Here is a 25,202-nt window from a genome sequence, read left to right as displayed (position 1 = left end):
ATTATATAAAATAAATATAGCAGCTATCCTTTGATTTATCTGTGTTCCAATAATAAACTGTTTGTCAGTCCCTCTCTCGCCACACTCCCTCTCTAGCTCGCTTCCTGTCACTCGTTTATATACTTATAATTATACAATACAAATATTTTCCTGCCCAAGTCTCTTTTGCCTTTCTCGTTTTATACAAATTCAAATTGTATATAATTTCTCTCGTTCTCGTTTTATACAATTCGATTCAACTGTATATTCCCTGGACAAGTCTCTTTTTGTCTTTCTCTCTTTCTCGTTTTATACAAATTCCAATTGTATATAATTTTTCTCTTTTCACGTTTTATACAATTCACTTCAATTGTATACGTATAGCGAATTATACATATATAAGTTTGCTATGGAACACAATTATGCAAATTTTGTTATAACATACAGATATGATTTTTATGTTTGCTATTAGTGAAAATTGCCCTTAAATTATTTGCATTACTAATACCTAGAAATTCACAATATTAGTAATATACTACTCAATACACAATAAAGCCTACATAGCATGAAAAAAGCCACACCAATCGAGGGACTATACATATGATTAATACATGTATTATTTTTGTTAATATACTCTACCAAACTATCCCTAAAATTTTTAAAATATTGCATTGTTCTAATAACTCTAATACACTGGTCAAGAGGCAACAATTTAACAATTAAGTCACGAATTCGAATTCCATTAATTTCATGGATATATTACTGTTAGTGGGCAAATTGTTATAACGAGGATAAAACACACAAATTTGTCTAAACTACAAGGAGAAGCTTTTTAATTAATTAATATAAGTGGTTAAAGTCTTCACAGAAATGCTCACACGTCTTTTAAGTAGCCTTTAATGTATATGGATATGGTTACGGAGTTGAGATGAGGAGAATTGAGGATTATTGATTTCGAGCGATCATTACAATGATCAAGTGCGTACAGATGTGAATCTATCCTTATGAGAACGGTCATATCCATTAAGAATTTAATTTTCTTTGATGCTTATCTTTTTCAAATACAAGAAAAAGAAGTTTAGATCAAAATTATTTCTGATTATATATGTGTAAGAACTCGATTTTGGTATCCCACAACTTTGACCTACACCTGAAGAGGTTGCTCTTGTCCATCATAAGTCTTGGAGTCACGAAGAAGTCCGTCAGACATTACTTTTTTTAATACGGAGATACGGGATATTATAGGTAGTCGAATATAATTTGCACTAATATGTATCCTAATGTTAGATTAAAAATATATTTCTGTTGGATTTTGAAAGTGATTAGGGCGTCATGCGAAAGTTTATAATTACAAATCATGACATCAATAAATCAGATGACAAAAGGTAATACTAAAAGTCGAAATATTATTATATGGAATTTGATCAGTTGTCCTACTTATTAGATACTAATAAAAACATTTAAATTGTAGAGAGAATAAAATTCTCGAATAGACTATATTGTGAATGCTATTGTATTGTTGATACGAGAAGATGTGTATTCAATTTATAGAGTCCTAACTTTTCCTTCAAAAAAAAAAGCCAAATAATAGAAGAAAGTTACATTCTCTTTTCGGAAAAAGTTCAAGCATTTATGATAATTCTTTGATATTCAATTAGGATAAAAACAAAATCTAAAATATGTTAAAAAATCAATGCAAAATCATAACAATTTCTCCCCATCTATCTGATTATAACTCTCAAACACTGTAACTCAAGCTCACTAATTTCTTGCTTTCTCCGTAACATTGTTATCGCATCTATTTTTTCGATAACGAAAAGAGTTTTTCTAATTTAAATAACAATATCGATTAAAGGATCAATATAATTGTGGGAAAAGGATACTAATAGGCATTTATGTAACTTAATTATGGTAACTTATTAAACGAAACACATACTACACTGTTTTTGCGTGATAGTTAAAAATAATGATAATGATAATATAAATATTTAGTTTTTTCGGAGTATATATTATAACAGGTTTCCAAGGCTCTTATCAAGTTATTGTCTAATGCTAATTCAAAGTAATATTTAACACTTGATTGATGAATTTTAAAATTCTTTAGTTTAATTAATACTTTGAAGTTTCATGTACGTTATTTAAGTTTAATTATTCATCAAACTTTATCTTCTTATTAGTAACATAATTGACTTTTATGCCAGGATATGTAGGTTGTGTAATTAACCAATTAGAATGAGGAAACTAAACGAAAATAAACAGGAAAAAAAAATACCAATAAGCAATTTATGTAACTTACAGTAACTAACTAACCCAGTGCACTCTCTATTGGCGTGATAGTTTGTTCAAAACAATAATAATACTAGTAATAATAATAATCACTCCGTAAATATTATTTAACTTTGTTGGAGTATATATATTATTATAACAAGTTGGCAAAGGCTCTTATCAAGTTATTGTTTGATGCTAATTCAATAATACTTAATTGTTGATTCATGAGTTTCAAATTATTTCTTTAGTTTTAATTAAGATTTTGAAATTTCATGTACTTTATTTTGGTTTAATTCACTACTCCATAATTACGTATTTAATCATTTGGTATATATCGGAAGATATGATAAAAAGGTGAAAAATAAAAAGTAAACTTTATAAAGGATCGTGATTTAAAAATTGGATAAAATTCTAACCGGAGTAGATGAAAGAAACGAAGAATCCAAATTAGATTAAAATCTGTATTAGTTGCAACACAGTCCGAGTAAAACTCTATTAACTAATTAATTTCTACATCTATATAAACACGCTTCTCTTCCCTCCATCACATTAGTCACACTTTTCTTCCCTTCTCTGAATCCGGAATTCCTCTAGCCTCTAGTTTTTTCTCAAAAGCTACCGAAGATGGTGATGAGTACGAATGATATTCGTTTTATCGTCGGCATTATCGGTATGAGTTTTCGATCTTCTCTTCGATTTTTGATTTTAAATCGTTTTAAGTTGATTGAACTCTGTTAATTGATTCTCATTCGAATTAGTGGTATGAGTTTTCGATCTTCTCTTCTATTTTTGATTTGAATGGATAAAGTGTTTATAGTTACATTTAAGTTGATTCAACTCTGTCAATTGATTCTCATTCCAATTAGTGAATGAATTGAGTGCTGATACTTCGATTTTGTTGAATTTCTTCTAATGAACAAGTTTTTTTTATGCTTTTTTGATGAATCGATTCGTCCAAACTACTCTTCCTCTGTTTTTTTGTTCTGCTATTTATCGAAGTTCTCATGGACACATGCATGGCAGCATTAATTCTACTAACCTGAATGGTTTTGGCGTAGGACGTATGAATTTTAAGTCTGTTTACATACATACATGCATACGTGTTTGATAATGTAAACAATTTTCTCTAATAAATTCGATCTCTTCTTCTTTTGCAGGCAATGTCTTATCGTTCGTTCTCTTTGCTTCGCCAATGTAATATATCTTCTCTCTATGTATTTTGCTTAATAGCAGTTCGATTCGATAAATCTCATGTGTAGTCACTTAACAATGAGATTTAATTCATAGAAACATCAATCAAATTAGGCATCTATATGAAGAAAAAAATCAAAGTTTAAATATACTCTGTTATCCTCAAAGTTTATGTTTACTGAATTTGATTTCTCTGGTTGATTCAGGCCAACATTTCGTCGAATCATCAAAAACAAATCAGTGGAGGAGTTCCACCCGTACCCATACCTTGCATCTACAATGAACTGTTTGATGTGGATTTACTACGGCATGCCTTTCGTTCATCCACACAGCATTCTTGTGGTCACCATCAACAGCGTTGGTCTCTTCATGCAGTTGTGCTATATTTCCATATTTTTCTTCTACACTGGCAAAAGATATCGGGTAACTATCTAACCAATTTTTAATGTTAAGTTACAAATTATGCTCTTATATATAACACTTTGTGTTTTCAATCTCAGCTACAAATAGTTTCTATTTTGTTCGGTGAAGTCGTGGGGCTGGCCGCCGCTGTAGCTGGAACCATGTTAGGCTTGCACACTTACGCAAGTAGAACCACTGTTGTAGGAATTCTCGCTACCGCCTTTGGAATTTGTATGTATGGATCCCCTCTATCAATCATGGTATGTACAAAGGCCTAGCTCATATATGTAGAATATCAAACTTATAGTAGTCTGGTTAATTTTAATTTTTGTGGTTTTCCTGAAAACAGTACAAGGTGATCAAAACAAAGAGTGCTGAATTCTTGCCAAAGACGCTTTCCATAGCATGCTTCCTTAATGGAATCTGCTGGGCCATCTATGCTCTCCTCAAGTTTGATCCCTACATCTTGGTGTGTCTTTTTATCTTAAATTTCATCTACAGTATTTCTTTCTGTTCACTGGAATTAATTTGTATACCAATTGACTTGTAATGCTCTGATATCGTGTAGACTGGAAACGGAGTTGGAGCACTATTAGCTTTAATTCAGCTGGCATTGATCGTCATTTACCGCAACCCACCTCCCAAAGACCAGAAGCCCTCGAAAGTGGAGCTCCAAAACGTCGTCTGATTCCTCCCTATGATATCACTCTTTAGATTTTGATTTTGATTTTGTGGGGTTCTGTTACCCCCTTCCTATTTCCACGAGAATACGAATTTCTGCGGCATTTGCTCTAGTCATTCAATTGTCAGTAAATTCTTTTTTATAGTTAATTAGATTCTTTATCTCAGTTTATAATACTAAATTTTTTCTTTATCCTTGCTGGCATTTTCTGCTTTCCATATAAAATTGCATAATGTATGGTTTCTAACACAACTCAAGAGTAAAGCAATTTTAGTATACTTAAAAACCTTGATCCTCCCTATTCAATTATCATATACGCGAGAGTTGCGATCTAGCGTCCAAAATTACGTAACAAATTGAATCATGAGATCTCTTTAGCTTCAACAGTAATATTCGCAAAGAGTTTTCGTCCTTCTAGTCATCTACTACTTTTGTACGTATAACCTTAACGAAATCTGTTTGGGCCATAAACAAATAAATAAAGGAATTCTTTGCTTCCCGGACTCAACCACTTTTACTCCATATATGTTATGTTTTTCAACGACTGCACCTCCTGTATTTAATATCCTATAAATTATAGGAATCACATTTTGTAGGATATAAATTAGTATAACTTACGTAAATATCCCTACTTTTTTTTTTATTTACAAAATTCCTTAAAAAATGTAGCATCCGGATACACTATGTTCAATTGGATACGATACATTAAATAATTAGACTATTGCGCTTGTTCCAATTCTAATAGATTCAGAGAAATCAAAATTCAAATTTTTCTTCTCCACCATCTATTCTAAATCATAACTGATTCAAAATAGACGATCCATGATAACTTTTACATGATGAGTATATAAATTTTTTATCATTTTAAATATTAAATAAAGCTTTAGTTTTTAGAACTATAGAAATAAAATACCTTTTCCCAAGCGAAATTTTACTATTTCATACCAAATTTCGCGCGTTTAAAAGGGCGCGCGAAGCGAAATTGTGTGTAATTGTCTCGGCCCAACTTAGCGATAAAGCCCAGAAAGAGCCTACTAAACGTCACCATACGAGTAATATCCAATTAAAGTGACACCGAATTATCTTATCCGGAGCATGAGGTTGACCTGAGTCTCTGGTATTCCAATTTTATCCTTATCTCTTTCTACTCTCCTCCTGTCCATTACACCTATTTTCAATCTCAATTTCTTCATTAATAACAGTTGCATTTTGTCAATTTTTTTCCCTCCAAACCCCAAATGTCCTCTAGAATTGCTTGACTGTGTAAACAAACTAGTTGTAAATTCATCAATGGCAGCATCTGTTTCCTGCCACTATTTTTCTTCCCCATTAACAACTTCCACCAAATCCATCAAGCCTAAGCTCAATTACAGCCATTTCGCACCTGCTCTTAGTAAAGGATCGATCCGCCATTTTGTTCCACTATGTTCTTCACAACGCTCGCTTCCTTCTGAATCGGAATGCCAAGACAAAGAGGCAAGTTCTATTATTCTCCTTCACTTTTTTTTTTATAAAAAAAATAGACGTTCATTAGTTCGAAATGAGTTAATGGAAATTCAAATATCTAAATGAGAAGTTTGAGTGTACAATTGCATCTATTACTTCGTACTTTAGTATAAAAAAATCGACTATATGCATATGTAGTTTAAGCCGAATCCACTGCCTCAGTTATACAATGTTAGCATTTGTAAGTAATGACAAGACTGCAGTTGGTAGTTCTTTCTAAAGTTCTCAAGTGTGTGTTCTTAATAAGTAGGAACTTATATGATGAAGATTTTTCCCAAACCTGCAGAAAGATTGGTTTTTGTCATTGAAGAAATGTGCAGCTGCAGTAGCATTGTCGGTTAGTTTGATTAGTGGACTACCTGGATCGCAATGGTTGGGTCCTGCTCATGCGAGCACCCCAGCATTGCCAGATGTCTCTGTATTGATCTCAGGGCCACCAATTAAGGATCCAGGGGCGTTATTGAGGTATGCATTGCCTATAGACAACAAGGCGATAAGAGAAGTCCAAAAACCCCTTGAAGATATTACTGATAGTCTCAAGATTGCTGGTGTCAAGGCGCTTGACTCTGTTGAAAGAGTAAGATGTCATTTGCTTAGTTGTTCCCACTTTGATAATTTATTGGCTTGAATCTACTTATTAATGTAGTTCTAGATTCGTAATGGTGGTTCGTATTTTAACTGTGTAGAATACAAGACAAGCATCTCGAGCTCTCAAGGAAGGGAAAACCTTGATTATTTCAGGAGTAGCTAAGTCAAAGACTGACCACGCTATTGAATTGCTAAACAAACTAGAAGCTGGGTTAGGTGAGCTTCAACAAATTGTTGAAGACAGGACTCGAGATGCTGTTGCACCTAAACAGAAGGAATTGCTTAACTATGTTGGAGGGTAAGTGTAGCTAGCTTAGTCTACTTCTAAAAACAGTATTGCTAGCTTAGTTTTCCATGTTCTTTGATGCACATTTTCATAAACCCTGCGAGTTGTAAAGAGTAATGAGTTGTCGGGCTTTGATTTTCTGCTTGATGATGCATCAATATGATGCTTTGTTACTGCTTCATGGACTTAATTTTATCTTCACATGAGACTGAAAAAGAGACCAATCATGCACATACTTAGCCGAAGTATCTGTTCTTCTGTCCTGAATATGTATTGGGTAGCTTGGTTTAGGCAAAGTCAATATCCATATAAAGTGTTGTATTTTCTGTGCTTTGTTACTGGAAATGTTCTAAAAGAAGGTGTCAAAACCTTAGTACAAAATAACTTTTTCTTCTGAAACTTTCACAAAGCAATTGCTTTGGTAGAATTTATGCCACAGAAGCACAGAAGTGTCATTGGACGGATGCATGTTTAAGTAGGCTACTTATTCCAGTTTGAATACCAAAATAAGATTTTTTGTTGACTATGGACCAATTCTATGAATAGAAAGTGAAGAGTGATGAAAACTTTTAAAAATGGTGAATTTCCAAAGTTATGCCTTTCTCATTTAGACCCCTTGTCATTGACTGCAGCTGAGATCTTCCTGGGGCATTCGATTTCTGCAGTGTTGAAGAGGATATGGTGGATGGATTCCCATATGAAGTACCTGAAGAATATCAAAATATGCCTTTACTGAAGGGAAGAGCAACTGTGGATATGAAGGTCAAAGTCAAAGACAATCCCAACCTGGAGGAATGCGTATTTCGTATTGTTCTAGATGGATATAATGCTCCAGTTACTGCTGGAAATTTTATAGACTTGGTCGAGAGGCATTTCTATGATGGCATGGATATTCAAAGAGGTGAGCTTATGATTTTTGCTCTGTTCTTGCGAATCAATGAAACAAATAAAACTGTCTATGCATCAAACAAGGAATGTTGTCCGTGTATGGTCCAGTGGTTTGAGCTTGGAATTTCCATGTTGGAGGTCTCAAGTTCGAAACCCCTTGCCAGCAAAGCAAGGGGTTTGCCTTCTGGGTCGAGCTCGTTGCACCAGGCTTGCCTAGTGCGGGTTACCTCTCTTATGTGGTTTGCGAGCTATTGCATAGGAGCGGAGTTTTACCCTGTGCGCACCCAAAAGGGTAGCGGCTGCGGGTTTCCCTTGTCGTGTAAAAAAAAAAAAGGGATGTCCGTGTAGTTTGTGACCTGAATATGTTCTTGAAACTCATTATTGTGGATGTTCTGCAGCGGATGGATTTGTGGTACAAACAGGAGATCCTGAAGGTCCAGCTGAAGGTTTTATTGACCCCAGTACAGAGAAAACCCGGACAGTACCTCTAGAGATTATGGTGGTTGGTGAAAAAGCACCATTCTACGGAGAAACTTTGGAAGTAAGTTCATGTTATTGTCATTTTGCTGCCTCTAAATTTAACTTTTTGGTGTCCTACTCCTGATCACTTCTCTCCAATTGCTCAGTAGAAGCTATAAACAGTATAAGAGTAGACGTTGTCAGCCAGGCTATCATATATGGATTATACATTTATACCCAGTTTATTGAGATGGTCTTAGAAATTACCATAGACCTGTAATTGTGGAGAGAAAGATCACTTGCCCCAGCATTTGGGCCATTGGCATGCCTGCTCTTGCATAGATCTCACTCCTCAATTCATCCATAGAGTAGGACTCCATGTTGAGAAATGGATTTATATTCCCTCAGCACTAAACTTTCCCTACTTACGCCATCACAGATTCACAGCCTTAAACAAGAAAATTCTCCGTTATACTAAACCAGCGAAAATGTTTCTGATACACTCAACAAAGGTTTCATATTTGCCTTTATCATGGTATTCTTCTCTTCACTTTATATTCCTTGTTATTCCTTCTGTTTTAATAAGGCTCTGGAATTATTTCTACAGGATCTTGGTCTATACAAGGCTCAAACAAGACTACCTTTCAATGCTTTTGGAACAATGGCCATGGCTAGAGAAGTGAGATACCTTTACTTTTGATGTTGCATCTGCTTATTTCATGTAACTTTATTTGATGACCTTTATATTTGTTAAAACTCATTGGATTATGGGCGCTTACAGGAATTTGAGAATAACTCTGCCTCAAGTCAGGTGTTTTGGTTGTTGAAAGAAAGTGAACTGACTCCTAGCAACGCCAATATATTGGATGGTCGATATGCTGTGTTTGGTTATGTGACAGAAAATGAGGACTTTCTGGCAGATCTGAAGGTGGGAGATGTGATAGAATCAATACAAGTTGTATCTGGCCTCGATAATCTTGTGAATCCAAGCTACAAGATTGCTGGTTAGAGATGTCGTTTAAGTGAGGAATTATCGGAATTAAGACCTACCTGCATTGAGTTGTTCACGAAACTCTCTGAAGAGTATAATCATTATTTTCATCATATATTCAACAATTTCAGTTTCTTGCTTTTGAAATATCATCTCCCCAGGATTAATCCAAAAGGTACCATTTTACCTTCCACTCACTTCAATAACTAACTGTGGAGCAATATATGTGTTTATTTTTCTTCCATCACTCTAAATTCATAATCCGAACTAATAATTCTCTTGCTATTGCCCAATTGTTTTATAAATCCATCTTTTCCAAAAACCCAACGGACAAAGCAGAGTTTTGACTTCTAACTTTCAACAAACAGAGTCCATGTTCAGTTGCATGAAGATACATCTGAAATCAAATTCATACCTTGTGCAAAATAGCGGTTGTCACTTCTGCGAAGCTCTAATCTGGATATGGCGTGTCACAACAATATATTTTCCACAGGCAAATTGCAAAGTTATATACATCACGCTTACGATTATAGGAGATGCCACTAAAAACCTGCTAAGTACAACATACCAGAAATACGTGCATAGTAAAGTTAATGAGACGACAAGGCACTGCTTGGGCATTTGATGCTTAGTCTCTGGATCACATTTATATGGAAATTATGCAAGCGCAAGGGCAGATTCAATTTGTTTTTTTTTTTCTTTTTATCAAAATGGATTCTGAATCTAGAAGGATCAACAATTATAAAACCCTGAAAAAATAAGGAAGCGAAGAAGATAAAAAAACAATATAACCGAGTATAGAGATGAATACTTTTCTATATGCGGCAGAAATAAAAGAATGCCAAGAATATACGTAACCTCCATCAAATATTGCTTCTTGCTACAACACTAAGTTATGAATCTCAGAGTTTTAGTTACCTTTCGCAGTTGCAACTTTATTTTCATAGATGGTACTCATCATGAATAGAACTGTTGCTCTTTCCTTCAAAAACCAGCACATAAACAAACTTTAGCTACATCAAATCCTCTTAACATATATTCATTCACCAACCACCAAGTAGAAAGAGAAGGTATTATAAAAGCATCAGCTTCTGTAATATTCAGAAGTCGGTTATACCAAGAAATCCATTTTTCGAGTAATGCTAGGATACAAGAAATTGTTGAGAGTACTCGGAGGATATTATCATATCCAGTAAATGGTAGCAACTTTCTACAAAAACTCTAGTATAACTCTTGAGAGGCCTTTCACGTGTCATTTAAAGACTTCTGTACAAATGGACTGTAATATGTTGCTTGAGATATACTATAATCACATATATCTACTGTGGATTTTGTAGTGATGACTGGGGAAATATCATACACGGCGTTTTTTCTTCTCAGGTGTTGCATGAACCTGTGCTTTTATTCCATAAGTCTTTAACTGGAAATTTTCAAATGCATCAGAAATAGCTTCCACCTGAAAATTTGAGTAGGATACAAAAAAACTGAGATCAGACTTTGATGGAGAAGAACGCAAAAAACAAATGCATACTCGTTATCTGGACAGACCAGGTGGGGCTTTTTGGAGTAGACTCTCACAATCATATCTTGATATGATGATGGCAGCAAGTGGCTGATGCGATCATCAGGTATAGAGAACTTCTCCTCACTTTCATAATCCTGAATTTCAATCAAATCATTAAGAGTGAGGTCGGGAAAGATGAAAAACATGCAGACAAGAAAAGTAATAGATTTTGATGATCAAACTTGTAGAACCCATAGTCTGTACCTTGAAAAAATGGATACTGGCAGAGGCAACACGTCCAACCAGCATACAAAGAAAATAAATTGAAAGGTTCAGAATGATAATAAAAGTGGAGGAGAGGGATAGAGAAATTGCATGCAAGTGCAAGAACTGCATAGGATGACCCATTTTGACCAACCTTTCAAGCGGATTATGCCTCCCGCGTGTCAGATCTATCCTGACATTGGTCACAGCAACATCCTCTTCATTAAGTGTCTCACTGCTACTTTTCTGTAAGATAATGATTATTACCATAGAAATATTAAAGACTCCCAAAAACAGACTACTATATGTTAGCTACCTGCGAACAGACAATATCATGTGCCGTGACATCCTTGAAATGCTCTATTTTGTCTCTTGGGACAGCATACTCATTACAGAACTGCAATGTGCAAAAACAAGAATTAACCCGTAAACTTCAAACATCCCATAATACTCATATAACCTGCTTAATCAACACCCATTAGATAACCTCAGTACCTGGTACAAATCTCTCCTTCGGACACGAAGGATCAAATCCCTAGATTCCTTCAGTTCCGGGTCTGGAGCAGTCTCGATGGTTTTTAAAATGGTGTCATCTAACTACTTCCACATACACAGAGAAATTATTTTCATGGTTCCATGAATTAAGGAGGTTGAAGCTAACAAAAAGACCATGCCGACCTTCCAGTATTGAGAAGGATGCTCTATATGTGATGATATGTGTAGATAATCATTTGCTTTCACTAGTGCATCTACAATCATAAGCTCTATTGCCTGTACAATGATATGGGAAAACAAATTGAAAATGTGTACATACTTAAATATGACATACAAAATGATAACTTCCACATTTCAGATATGCTGGTGAGAAAATCAGTGCACAACTTCGTCAAATTAGCTATGTACCTTCACTTTAGCGTGAGTATAAACAGTTCTGTGTAGATCAGCTCGTGTGGCAAATAACTTGTGGATGGTTAAATCTGAGGATTTATCCACACAAATAATAAGACCAGAAGTCAAACAAAAATAAATAAGATATTGGTTAGAGTTGAGTACTAACAATCTTTGGCTCGATAACATATCTCATCTCCCAATACTCTCATAGTTTCCATCAACCTACAGAAAATGAATACAGTTCACGGTAAAGAATTATTTTCCCTTTCTCTCGATATTTGTGAAAAGATGTCGATTCACAATAGACAAAAAGATGAAAGAGAAGACCTCTCAAATTGAAAATTGCATCCTACTGCACACGCACGGCTATCTCGGACAATGTAATCAAACCTGCAAACCAAAGAAAGCTTCATCCGGTGAAAGCTGGAAAAGAATAGGTTGGAAAAAAAAGAGAAGAGAATAATCTATAGTTTAGAAACCAACTTGTCAACATCGACTCCATTTCGACCATTAGCCACAATATCATATAAGAACTGCTTCTCCCTTGAGCTCTACATATTAATCAATCAAATTGAAGCAGTGCACAAGTTTCAAAAATGGAATATGATGTGAAATGATGAGCAGAAAAAGCTAAAAATTCCAGATTGAAGTGCAAATGCATGTCAAATGAAAACAGTCAAATTGCAAGAATCACGTTTTTTTTCCTCCTGATAACTATGTGCTGGAAAATGGAAAGAGAAGGACTTACTTTTGTCAACGTAAACTTGGAACTAGCAAGTATCATTTCCTGTCAAATATAGAGGTCAAAAGGCCACGTTTAAAATTTTTCCTGCTTACAATATAAACAAGTCTTATGATGACTTGTGGCATGTACAATCAATTTGCTTTTAGCTGTATGAAGAATAGTAACTCACATGAATATCTCAACGAACATAGTCATAGCTTGGTCATAGAATTTGCATGAAGTAATAATAACTCACATGAATGGTGAATAACTTTATTATCTCAACCAACGTATAGTCATAACTTTGGTCAAAGAATTCGTTCACTAAAATTTGACATTAGTTACCATTGAAAAGCATAGTAAAGAAGAGCATTGCAAATCAGCAGAAGCTTTTTCTTACTAGTAGCTCAAGAGAATTTAATGAAAGAAGCTATCTCTTTGCAGGTTTTAGTTCCACACATACAAATTCTCTTTCAGCCAATAGCTGACAAAGTTCCACGTGTCTGCCATACTTGAGTAGCACCTAAAATTCAAATTGCTTCTGGAGACGATACAAGTTTGCACAAATACTTCATACTCCCTCCATTTCAGTTTGTTAGTCCTACTTTCCGTTTGAGTCCATTTTTTAAAAAAATGACTCTTCCCTTTTATGGCAACTCTTTAATTATAAATTTTCACAAAGCATGTTTAAGACCACAAGTTTAAAAGACAATTTGGTACATTCTACAAAATAGGACAATCAAGTTGAAACAGAGGGATTTTTTTTTTTTTTTGAAACTGACAAATACTACATGTTATAAGCAAATTACCATTCTCATCTCGTATGATATCAACTAGCATAAATCAAAATAATTCATCTTACCTTGACCCTTTTAATGGTTCCAGAATCAATATCAATACGACGCTCATCAACAATGTGATCAATCATGTCCACAGACATTTGCTCATGAGACCTAAAATAAAACATAAGACAAGGTCATTAATATGCACTATACTAAAATAATGACATCACCTCATTATGAGTGCAAGAAGCTTCAAAGAAACTTGAACAACAAAAACATTAAGATAGTTAACTAGGAAATATTTTCTCAATATCAACACTACAACCAGCAGGCAAGAGCAGACACAAACAGTTGGAAACAACTAAACAAAATCATCATATGCCAAGGTCCTCCACCATGATTAATTACAACTTTAGGATTTCTACCACATAATGTATGCTGTAAGCATAACTTTATTTTCTATGATTAAATGATAAAACTGTCCAACTAGTTTGGGATAGAAATATATTGATTTATTGAAGTTAAAAGGGCAAAACTAGAGCTTTCCTAAAGACTTGCCAATAATCCAATATGAAAACATTCCCACTCTAAAAAAGTAAAAATTCATTTCTTCCTTATTTGATCACTTCAAGCCTTTACTAAAAGTAGAAGATTCTTGCTAAGATCAAGTACGTTGCAGGGAATTGGAAATGTCAAAAATTCAACTCTTATTAGCCAAGAAAAATTGAATATCATCTATTTCAAAAAAAAAAAAAAAATTGAATAGCATCTATTTCAAAAAAAAAAAATTGAATAGCATGAGAATGTGACATATATCTTGAGAGGTATCCAAATAACAGAATTCATTCCACAGTAAAGTATTACCAGTCCAATCCATTGCAAACTTGAGGAAGAAACTCGCGTTCAAACAAGTGGCTAAAAGGTCCATGTCCAATATCATGTAGAAGACCTAAGAAATTCAACCACAATGGAATGGAAGTTCATTATTCTGCATTAGGAAGAGCATCCATGCACAAGGCATTCCATATCACTTACCTGCAAGTTTCACTGTTTGTATATCAAAGTGATCAATTCCAAGCTCCATACCCTGTAAAAGGAACACTAGGATTACATAACAACCCCTCAGGTATGTCAAGTTGAGAAACCAAAATAATAGTATAAACAAATTAATACTTGGTGGGTTTTAAGCTTATGGACAGCTTCATTGGCAAGCCAATACACTCCAAGGGAATGCTCAAATCTAGAATGCACTGCTCCTGGATAGACCATGTGTGTCACACCTTAAAGTGAATACAAGAGCTCATATTAGTAACAAATTCAAGCCACTACCAGGCTGTTAACTCCTAGACTTACAATGTTTCCACCAACATTGAGCACAACAGTAAGAGCCAGTGGCTGCATCAAGTACTGATTGGAAGATGGATGATTTAAACTTCTTGAACAGATAACATGGATCTCATTTTAAGAGAGGGTGAAATTTACCCATTGAGCAATAGGAGACCATATAGCCTTTTTGTAACTTGCATCTAGGCTTGTAACCTTGGGCTTGCTTCAGCCTCTGCAAGAGGCTTGTATGGGAAATATGCATGCAGGGCTTTAAAAGCTAATTTTGAGTTCTTAAGTCATCATTTACACGAATATCCAGAATTTGAATAACCTATATAGATATGTCTTCATAGGACACTAAGAAACAAGATATCTTTGCAATTATCGTAAGACCTTACAAGGATCCGACGACAGTCACCAATGCAACCACAATTTAGATACCACTGAAGTTGAAACAGACTATTTATACGTTCAAGTGTCACCGCTAATCACAAAGTGAAGCTGAAAGTTGCAGATAATGTCAGAACATATTTAAGAGGCAAAGATAGTTATCAATTTTATCATAGTTTTGATAACCAAAACAACTCACATTAAGACAAATAAAATACAGGTTAGTTACATCTTTTATGTCATCCCACATTTTACTAGTAATAATTTTGCAATATGAAAGAACTAAATGCCACATTTCAGCGGACACGTAGATGATAGATAAGAAAACTTCTTCATATCCCATTTTGAATCACAAGGCTAAATTTGATGTTCTAGCATAAACAAGCTTGCGACCAGGTATGCAAATAGGGAACAAGGATAGTAACTTACCTAGTTGTTTAAGATCACGAAGCCTGGAAAACAAAAGAAAAAAACAGTTCAATAATTCTAGTAAAGCTCTCATGATAAAGTGTTGAACATACAAACGAAAATAAAAGAAAATAAAAGATGACTATCAGGTCATAGGCAAATTGCAGCCAATATGAAAACATATACTCGAAAAGTACATAGATTTATAGTAGGGATGCAATAAACTGAGATCTACCACTAATACTACACTACTAGAAGTAGATGATAAGGAAACTTGCCTTTGAAATTGTTCTGTGTCAATGAACTTCAAGTAGAGCTGCAAAGTTCAGAAAAGAATAAACTTCCAGTAGTTTGCACAAAGCTCTCAATAAGAAGTTAAAGAAAATGTATAAGAATAGTGAAAATAAGAGTGTAGATCTGATATCACAATGAGAAAACAGTAACCTCCACACCCCAGTGTCTCTCTTGCCTGGTAAACAATCACATACTAATAAATAAATACGGGCGAATAACAACTCATTGATCTATTGGATAAAATACATGTTTTAGCCTGAAAGCTGAAAGAGGATTGTGTCACAGGTTAACCAAGGACAGTGTGGGAAAACACTTTGTTGCTATCATTCTTTTAAGATCGATCCATTCTTACCAGCAAAACAAACTTATGAATTTTGACCTTATATGCTTCTCGAATAAATCATGAATGAAGAAAAAATCATCTTCTCTTGTTAATTGTTATGGTCACATGGTCACTAATGTTTCATTAAATGAAACAAAATCAAAATTTTGGCACAAGCGTTCTAGATAACTTTTTTCTTTGAACATTGGAAGTCACAAGCATTCTAGATAACTTTTTTTTTATTTGTTGAAAAATTTTAAGAAAATTGTGGATAACAAAAATTTATGAATTGATATTCAAAATAGTTTTGAACTCATTTATTCAGTCTGACGGTTAACAATTTTGGCTAATTTGCGAGTACAATTTCGGCACTGACTTACCCATAGAAAACTGTGGATAATAAAAATGTATGAAGTGCAACTTAAAATAGCTCTGAATTCTCATTTATCTCATTGACAGTTATCAATTTCCTTTAAAATAGTAGTACACTTTTGGCTATTAGATAGCACAGAAAACTAGTGTAGCATACACATTTGTGATTGCTCTTAGAACCAAAACAAAAGAAAAACTAACTACCTATAAATTCAAACAGTGCAGGTATAAGCAAAGCATGTACAGAAATGTAGAAAGTTAACTAGCCAGCAGAGAGTGAGAGACAGCAACATACCGGGTCGATGTAGATGTTGCCGTGAACGTTGTCATGGATTTGCTTAGAGAATCTGAGATCCTGAGAGGAAGCGAAGTCGAAATTGGAAGAGAAACTAAGTTCTTCATTTGAAAAAGCTCCCATACTCACCCTTGGGCTCTCTACTTCACCACTCTACACAGCACAGAGAAAACAACAGAAAAATTGCAAAATGAATAAACCTAATATTGGTAACGGTTGAGTAATTGCGTACGCGTTTACATACCTTTTGAGGTGCCGAAAGGAGAGAGAAAGAGAGAGGAGAGCAGCTGGCGTAGAGTAGGAGGAAGAATATATTTGATTTGCACGAAAATGGGAAGGAGAATGTGAGTAGTGATATAGTAGTGCCGTCAAAGTCTCTTTATTTCAATTACTATTATCAAATGTCTCGTTTTTTTAATTTCTGTTCTATTGCTGCAGCAGCAAGCGACACAGGCCGTCCGCTAGGGAATTGGGGCCAGATAGGCAGTGCGCCAGTGAACATTCGCCACTAACCATGATTATATAGCAAACACCGGATTTCTAATAAAAAAAAGTAGAGGAAGAATACTTACAAGTTACACCAAATTGTTTTTTATAGGCTACTTAAGCACAAATTATTGCTCTAATATCAGTAAAAATTTATTTGAAATTAATTGATCACACACACATTTAATTTATTTGGCCAAGTTTTAAAACTTTATTATTTTTATCAAAATTATTTTTCAAAAAAAATAATAATTTATGTTTGACTAACCAATATAAATTTCATCACTAGTAATATGGAGAAATAATTTGTGTTTGGCCAAAGTCTTTTAAAAAAAATATAAGAAAAAAATTGCTTTTAAAACTTCTTTAAAATAAATATTTCTACTACTCCTATTAATATAAAAGAAATTAAGAACCTTAATTTTTTTTACTAAATATTTTTGAAAACTTAATCAAATATAATTTAAGTATTTAAATAAATTTAATTTAATCAAAAGGGCTACGAAAAAGTAGATGATTTTAATTTTTTTAACTGTATTACTAATATTATTATTATTTGAGAGTTAGATAATGAAGCTCATAGCGAGATAGATTCCGAAAAGATAAACAAAAGGGGCAAATATCAAAACAAAGATTGAACGTCCACCACATGTAACACTATGGTGGTTGTCTCCTCTCTCCACTCTCCTTCTTCTTCCTCCTCCATCTACTGTAACTCAATCTCTCCCTCTCTTCGTTACTTTCGACGTTTCTATACATTTCCATCCAGAAGAAATAATTCCAACTCCAATGGCGGTGCGGTCTTGCTCGTCAAGGCTTATATGGATGAGACCACAAATCCAATTTCTAGTTTTGCTAATAAGGTCATCGGTTCACTGCCTGTTTTTGGTCTCATAGCCAGAATTGTCAATGAGGAAGGTGGTGTTGGAGGCGATTTTATTGATTTTGCGGAGTTCAGGAGGCGAGTCGGTAACAAGTGTTCCATTAATGATTCAAGAGCTTTTTATGAATTTCGAGATCGACGTGGCAAGGTAATTTTTACTTGCAATCAAGTGACTTGGTTTTATCTATAGATTATTGACCTTGATTTTCCTTGCCTTATTGATAGACAGGGGATCCTCTGTATGTGCTACTGTGTTGTTGGTTAGCTGCAGTAGGAGCTGGTTTACTCAAATCTGAGGAAATTTTGGAAGGGGTAGCAAGGCTTAGTTTAGCAAATGATATTGAATTTGAAGAACAAAACTTCATCGCAATGATGAATGAAGCAAGGGAGGTTCGTAAGATTTCATTTGCCAACGATTTTTAGCTTCTTTTCATTTATGTTACCTTACTTTCAATGCTTATCAGTAAATTTATAGCATACTTACTCGGATACTGTCTTTGAGGCATACTTCAACTTCTGTTTATGCTTCATTCTTTTGATGTGGTACTTAGAACTCTGCCTCCATGTTGTTCGAATCCTCCAAAACTGCATATATTTTAGAGTATCGACACATGCAGACAGTATTCTTGGACGATTCAAGCAGCATAGCTCTGCCTAACTCTTATTGGGAAGCTTGCTTACAATAGTATATCGAGTAAATTTATGTTTGCAGCTATCCCATTACGGGCTTCATTAGATTTAGCACCAAGCACAGAATGTGCACGGTTTGATAGCCATATATCACACTTATATTTGAACTCTCGTTTATGGTCCAGTGTTATACCCAGTACCATTTTTGCTAACATTTTCCTTTACTCGTGCAGAAGCGATCAAAGTTGGGAGCTCCAGCACCTACAATCCCCATGGAATTTCGTGCTGAGAAAGCTCTTGAAGCTATACATGTGTGTTGCTATGGAAGGGATCTGATTGATGAAGAAGATGAAAAACTGCTAAGTACCATGCTTAATGCTGTCTTTCCTACAGTCGGGCGGCAAAAGGTAGAAATCATTGTCAAAGAGAAGGCAAAGAGAATGGCAGATGGAACTGAAGAAATCAAATATGAGCCCAAGCAATTATCAAAAGAAGCAGTTCAGATGCAAATGAAAGACCTTGAATTTCTTAAGCAAAACAGTTTGAATCAGTGAGGCATGAAATTTATCATCATTTTTAAAGTAAATTTTAGGTACTGGTGACTAACACCAACAGGAAGATTATCCCACAAACATTCGGTATAGGAAATCACAGCCACATGTCATGAATGACAAATCTTCTTCGCACAATGTCGCCAACTAATTAAAAAACATTGCATGTGTATGCTGCCTGCTCTCTTTCTTTTGTGATCAGTCTGCATTTTCTACTTGCACTTGAAAGATATAGTGGCTCTGATTTGTATTCAAAAATTACCTATTACTATAACTGTAATGTTAATGACGACAGTCTCACGTCGAAAATGAGTAAACTCCTTATTAAGGCTTGAAAATTCCTCCTTTTGAACTAGAACTAGCTTTTGGAGTGTGAATTAGATTTAAGATCTAATTCAAACATGTTATATACTAATTGACTTTTTTATTATAGACAAAAAAGCGTAACTGTAAAATGAACCACTCCAACTTGGGTGTCAAATGGCGCATATATCGCATTTATTCGCTTGTATGTGAAGAAAGAGGTCGTTTAAAAATCTGAAGTTCCAGACTGATGAAGTCGGCTTTTCTTCCCAATAAAGCAAAATATACTGTGATGTCAAATTCTGTTTCACATCATTTCATTATTTTTGCCAAGTTTTTCCTGGCGTCGTAGAAAAGATTAACCTAGCGACTGCAACAAATACTAGCAAACAAGAAGATAATTTTTTTTAAAACATAAAATGTCCAGGAACACCAGTACAACTACCACAGCAAGGAAGTTCAGTTATAGACTCAAGAAAGACACTGGAGGATCATACATAGACCTCCATCACAGAAGAGGACATATGTTTCCATCACAAAAGTTACAGCTAACCCGGAGAAAAACTGCATTAGAGTTCTAGAAGAACATAAAGTAGCCAATTTTATCAGCTTATTGAAGACACGGCTTGCCAGTTTATTTAACACAGAAATCTAGACACAACTCTATACATAAATAATTTAGCGATACTGAGGTGCCAATTCCCCATCCTTGACAATGTAATTTTCAGCAGGGAAATCCTCACCCTTGAAGTACCTGTCCAACATATCCTTTGTTCCAGCTGCATACCTCAACTGCGAAATTGAAAGTAACAAGCTTCTCTCAGTTTAATCGCAATTATAATGTCGTGAAAGTAAAGAAAAAGCAAAGCCTAAAGAAATTAGAGAAACAGAGTATTTACAAACCTGTGCATCAATGGTAGTCCCAGAAATGTGAGGAGTCATAGCTTGGTTTGGCATGTAACGCCATAGATGGTCCTTGGGAGCTGGTTGTGGGTACCAAACATCTCCACTGTATCCTAAATTTGGGGGGAAATAACCGAAAGAAAAGAACTCAATATAGTTTTAGAAGTACTTCTTTCTTCAAAGGATTCGGCAATTCCACAAGATATGGAACTACTTCCAAATGTCGATAAAATATATTGAAGAAAAGAAACAAGCAAGAATTGAAGAAAAAAATATAATGGTGTGTTCAATTGATATTAAGGCTGAGGGCTCATCTCTGGATGATGTGTTCAAGTTATGTTAAAATACCTGCAATATGACCGCTGTTACAAGCATCAACAACTGCTTGAGTGTCCATAATTGCTCCTCGAGCATTGTTTACAATTAGAACTCCCTTCTTCAACTTTGCAATTCTTTCCTTGTCAAACATTCCTCTGGATCACATAGTTAAAATTGTGAGCAATTTGCGATATAGCACATGGAAACAATCAATGACCTTAGTGACATGAGAAGAGTGATGTATGGACAGAAACAACTCTTACATCTCCAAGAATCTTAAAAATACTCCATTGGCAATCATATTATTCTGGCAACACAAGTTGCTGAGAACATCTATCATCCTACCGATGACCTCTAACTGATGACAAATCTTCAAATAGAAAATTAAAGGAAGAACAAAAAGAAAACATGATCTCTAAGAACATATTACTCGTAGCAGTGGTTCACACAGAAAGAATATCAAATGTTTTTTGCATCATGCCAAAGGTAAAAGACAACTTGGCCAAGCAATTTTTCTTTAGCCGTGGCTTATATAGGTGGAGAATCCATGGAGGGCCATCATTGAGATAGTCTTTTTGAGCTTAGCCAAAGTCATGTATCATAGTATATGGTGGATGCTCAAGAGAATTTCTTAACTTAGGGAATACAATCGGGGAATCTAAATATACAACTACTTTATATATGATCTAGAGTGATACCAAAAAATTACGATGACACCAAAGATTCTCCTTCCCTTCGCTAAATATCATATTTCATTCTCAATGAATATTCACTTTAGCTTACTTAGTTCATTTCATAATTAAGTCATTGTTAAAATAACTTGAATATAAGAAGCTTTGTCAATAAATATTATTGTATAGGTTTACGACGGGTAATTACAGAAACAGAAACCTTACTTTGTTTTCTCTGTAAGAGGCGTATTGATGACCACTATGTCACATTTCGAGAGCATCTTATCGAGATCTTCCTCAAACTTTGCTCCAATTTGATTCTCTAGCTCAGAATCCATCTTAAGACGGTCATGGTAAAGTAGATTACAGTTAAATGGCTTCAATCGCTGGAGTAAAAGTCTGCCAATACGTCCTGCACCAACAGTTCCAACAGTCTTGCCTTCCAAATCATAAGCTCTGTGCGCAATTGCAGCAACATTCCACTCCCCATTGATAACCTGATGATGTCCAGGTAAGAAATTTCGGACAAGAATTAAGATTCGCATCAGTTCATCTTCCGCAACTGAGACAGTATTGCTTCCAGTGACCTCTGCTACTGTCAATCCAGCAGCAGCAGCAGCTTTCAGATCAACATGATCTGATCCAATTCCAGCTGTCAGCAGAAGTTGTAGATTTTTTGCCTTCTTGATCCTTTCAGCCGTGACATAGGCAGGATGAAAAGGGGTCGAAATCAACACATGGAGATCAGGAATGTGTTTCTCAAGCTCTGCAGAGAGAAAGTCATGGGAAAAAAAAAAGAAGCTATTATAGATGGACACACTCAAAAACTTTAGCTCAGGAGAAATTTCTTTGCATAGAGCATAGTAAAGGATTCAACAGTGAAAAACTAAGACACAGAGTAGTTTGTGTGTCAGACTAGGGCACCATTCTTTCTCATGATAAAAGATACTAATAAGCAAGGATTTACACTAAGCATGTCATCCATCAGAAAATCACTAAAGCATCCATGTGTGCACTCTACTCAACAACTAAACAAGCCCCTGCGACTTTGATAAATCCTTGTTTAAATTACAAAATTTAGCCATAGTCTTATCAAACTAGTACAACTTACACCTGAGTCCTGAAGTATAGACGTTTTGCAAATGCACACCTGTATATCAAGGTAAAATACACTCTTTTTTTCCCTCCTGCAAGAAACTACCTCACAATGTCCTGATCATAATTCACTAGCAGCAAAGGACCAACACTAACAAAGCAAATATTGTTTACTTTGCTTTGCTCTTTATCTAAATAAATGTTCCTGCTATGACCGTTATATTCTCCTCACGTGAGCCATATATTTTTAAAAAACTTCAGCACATATATGCATGTTTTAAATGCAAAAATACTCCTTTTAAGATGTGTTTAGTTGTACAAGCATGAAGGGTAAAGAAATTATCTTTAGAAATGCATAGGCTTCAGTGGGATAATGGATAGAACATGAGAGATTATAGATTAGCAGGAACTAACCACAATCTGGTCCTTCTTTGTCAGGAGTGACTATGTACTGATGACCTTTAGACTCTAACCATTCACGTATCCCCAAGGCATTTTCTGCACAGCCCAAAAAGTTGGGGTTCATTTCAGCATATTCATTTGCTTTGTAGAAAACACCCACAATCTTTTTGGGGCCAGGGGAAGCCTGTAAAATAATGAAGAAATAAAAGGTGAGTGGACAGAATATACATGAATATTTTAAGGTCATATAAGCATGCTGGATGTGCTAAAATTATAATCCAACTCCTATAATCTCGTAGATGCACCAGTTGGCAAGAAATAAGCATTATTCAATATACTTGCTTTGATCATTTTTGTCCAAACTAACAATTAATAGTTAAAAAAAATCATCATTGTCACATATAATATATTAGGCATGGTAAATGAGTTAGTACAATTTGTCACTTCTTTAAATAAGAAATATCTTCTTCTTTTTTTAATCAAAAAATAAGAAATATCTTATTTATTCCCCAGACAACTGAATATGAAAAGATTTTCCAAGTCGAACTAGTATAAACAAAGTAATAATATAGCACGTGAAGATGCAAAAAAAAATGAAGCACTGCTGCCATTGTCCTTGAGACCCGTGAAACATTTCACTCTTCACCTACTCCGTATAAAAATATCAGAAATCGCACGTGAAAATCAAGTATCATTAGTAATGATCGGAAAAGAACTGTTGTGGTCCTGCCGGGTTAGATTTTCAGTTAAAGGAAAAGCAACCTAAAAATAACAAATTAATAAAATCTTTTTTTTCCTCACTCGATGTCTGATATCTGCATTGGAATTAACTATATCTAGATTCACGCCCATACTCGAACTGGACACCGTTTCTCTGTGGATGAAGGAGTACCCTTCTTGGTATATAAACTTGCCGTCTCTAAATTTATGTAACATTCTTAAATTTAACTTGGTAGCAATTTAATTTGAAACATATAACTCTACCCTAATAAAAATTAGGTATATTCACGCAAATTAAAACTGAAAGCTTAAAAAAGGACGCAGTAATGAAAACTGAAAAGTTATTAGTCCTTTCATATCCGAGCCATTTCATTTGGTGTGTAGAGTACGGGGAAAGCCAAAAAGAAGAGACGAGGGGTAGAGCACCAAATACAGTGTGTTTAATTTTTTCCTTTACACGGTTAAATTCCTTTAGTTTCCTCTGTTCCAATCTCCAACTCACTTGATTCTCGAAAAATCGGAGTTGATCCGTGCCGGTTTCCGATAATTCATCAAAGGGCGAAAACTAGGTCATATAAAACAAAAGCAACAAAAAGTGGCTATTGAGGAGAAATGGCTAGTTACCTGAAGTTCTCTGGTAAAAACTAAGGATGAAGGTGAAGCAATAGCACGAGCTGCTGTAGAAGCTACACGCCTCATCGCCATCGGAATTTTTTTTGGATTTACAGAAAAGGGTTTCGTACTTACTAAAAACAGAGAGAAGAATAAACTCCAGTTGGCTGAGATGACTTACTGGAGAGACGTAACGGCTTTTTATAGGAAAGGGCGAAGGCCCAGTACTTAGAAGCGACCTGCTTCAACTCCAATTTAAATTTATCTAAGTGCGTGCATATATAAATTGAAACACGTGTACCTATGATCCTCACGCATGTGACCTCACATACTCGGTCTCAAAATAATACTTTTTCTTCGTTTAAAAAGAATAATCTTTTTTTAAGTATGTTTCAAAAAAATCATCTTTTTTCTTTTTTGAAACTCAATTTTAATTTTTCACATGGTATTTTAGTACATTTGACATAACTATAAATTAGAACCACAAGATTAAAAAGTCTTCTTTCTTTTTTTAAATTTCGTTCCAAGTTAAATTAGGTCAATCTTTTTGAAACAGAGGAAATATGTATTGTCTTTTGTTAAAAATGTTTATCTTAAATTTTAAAATTAAAATATTTTATTTTATTCTTGATGGTAGTTGTTATATGAACAAAATGACTATTATATCTTTTTGATTGAAATGATAAAAAAGAAAATATACATGTTAAAAAATACATAAAATAAAATAATTAAACTTAAAAGGAGGGGGTAAAATGAAGGGAGTCCAAAAGCCAACATTCATGATGCTCCTATATGCTCCTGTCCATATAAGACAAA

The 25,202-nt window shown here is 34.7% G+C and overlaps 5 protein-coding genes across 5 annotated transcripts; 3 read left to right on the top strand and 2 right to left on the bottom strand.

Moving 5' to 3' along the window:
- The first annotated feature begins 2,791 nt into the window (after positions 1 to 2,791).
- On the top strand, positions 2,792 to 4,714 carry LOC101251355 (bidirectional sugar transporter SWEET6a). Its single transcript, XM_004233653.4, has 6 exons — positions 2,792 to 2,917; positions 3,405 to 3,441; positions 3,645 to 3,861; positions 3,939 to 4,100; positions 4,190 to 4,309; positions 4,409 to 4,714. Exons 1-6 carry the CDS (start codon positions 2,872 to 2,874, stop codon positions 4,526 to 4,528), a joined length of 702 nt encoding a protein of 233 aa, XP_004233701.1. The 5' UTR covers positions 2,792 to 2,871; the 3' UTR covers positions 4,529 to 4,714.
- An 898-nt stretch (positions 4,715 to 5,612) lies between these two features.
- Positions 5,613 to 9,387, top strand: LOC101249229 (peptidyl-prolyl cis-trans isomerase CYP38, chloroplastic). The gene is made up of 7 exons (XM_004232242.5): positions 5,613 to 5,998; positions 6,315 to 6,605; positions 6,715 to 6,914; positions 7,568 to 7,803; positions 8,189 to 8,331; positions 8,857 to 8,928; positions 9,031 to 9,387. The coding sequence occupies exons 1-7, from the start codon at positions 5,813 to 5,815 to the stop codon at positions 9,256 to 9,258; spliced, it is 1,356 nt and encodes a 451-aa protein (XP_004232290.1). The 5' UTR covers positions 5,613 to 5,812; the 3' UTR covers positions 9,259 to 9,387.
- A 911-nt stretch (positions 9,388 to 10,298) lies between these two features.
- Positions 10,299 to 17,374, bottom strand: LOC101249513 (uncharacterized). Its single transcript, XM_004232243.5, has 20 exons — positions 17,057 to 17,374; positions 16,813 to 16,965; positions 15,808 to 15,845; positions 15,551 to 15,573; positions 14,579 to 14,685; positions 14,441 to 14,492; positions 14,270 to 14,354; positions 13,486 to 13,576; positions 12,648 to 12,686; positions 12,383 to 12,450; positions 12,227 to 12,289; positions 12,066 to 12,121; positions 11,912 to 11,985; positions 11,687 to 11,779; positions 11,504 to 11,605; positions 11,325 to 11,405; positions 11,163 to 11,254; positions 11,009 to 11,024; positions 10,789 to 10,899; positions 10,299 to 10,696 (listed from the first exon to the last, which is right to left on the bottom strand). The coding sequence occupies exons 2-20, from the start codon at positions 16,933 to 16,935 to the stop codon at positions 10,595 to 10,597; spliced, it is 1,416 nt and encodes a 471-aa protein (XP_004232291.1). The 5' UTR covers positions 16,936 to 16,965; positions 17,057 to 17,374; the 3' UTR covers positions 10,299 to 10,594.
- Positions 17,375 to 17,799: 425 nt separating this feature from the next.
- Positions 17,800 to 19,532, top strand: LOC101249783 (photosystem I assembly factor PSA3, chloroplastic). The gene is made up of 3 exons (XM_004232244.5): positions 17,800 to 18,329; positions 18,407 to 18,571; positions 19,045 to 19,532. The coding sequence occupies exons 1-3, from the start codon at positions 17,958 to 17,960 to the stop codon at positions 19,363 to 19,365; spliced, it is 858 nt and encodes a 285-aa protein (XP_004232292.1). The 5' UTR covers positions 17,800 to 17,957; the 3' UTR covers positions 19,366 to 19,532.
- Positions 19,533 to 20,066: 534 nt separating this feature from the next.
- FDH (formate dehydrogenase) lies at positions 20,067 to 24,628 on the bottom strand. Its single transcript, NM_001247928.1, has 6 exons — positions 24,399 to 24,628; positions 23,067 to 23,238; positions 21,783 to 22,323; positions 20,917 to 21,041; positions 20,569 to 20,681; positions 20,067 to 20,457 (listed from the first exon to the last, which is right to left on the bottom strand). Exons 1-6 carry the CDS (start codon positions 24,477 to 24,479, stop codon positions 20,344 to 20,346), a joined length of 1,146 nt encoding a protein of 381 aa, NP_001234857.1. The 5' UTR covers positions 24,480 to 24,628; the 3' UTR covers positions 20,067 to 20,343.
- Between the last annotated feature and the right edge of the window lie 574 nt (positions 24,629 to 25,202).

The sequence above is a fragment of the Solanum lycopersicum genome, chromosome 2 (genome assembly GCF_036512215.1).
Source record: "Solanum lycopersicum chromosome 2, SLM_r2.1".
NCBI classification, from domain to species: domain Eukaryota; kingdom Viridiplantae; phylum Streptophyta; class Magnoliopsida; order Solanales; family Solanaceae; genus Solanum; species Solanum lycopersicum.
The sequence above is the reverse complement of the archived record's forward strand: the minus strand, read 5'-3'. Positions and strand labels throughout refer to the sequence as shown.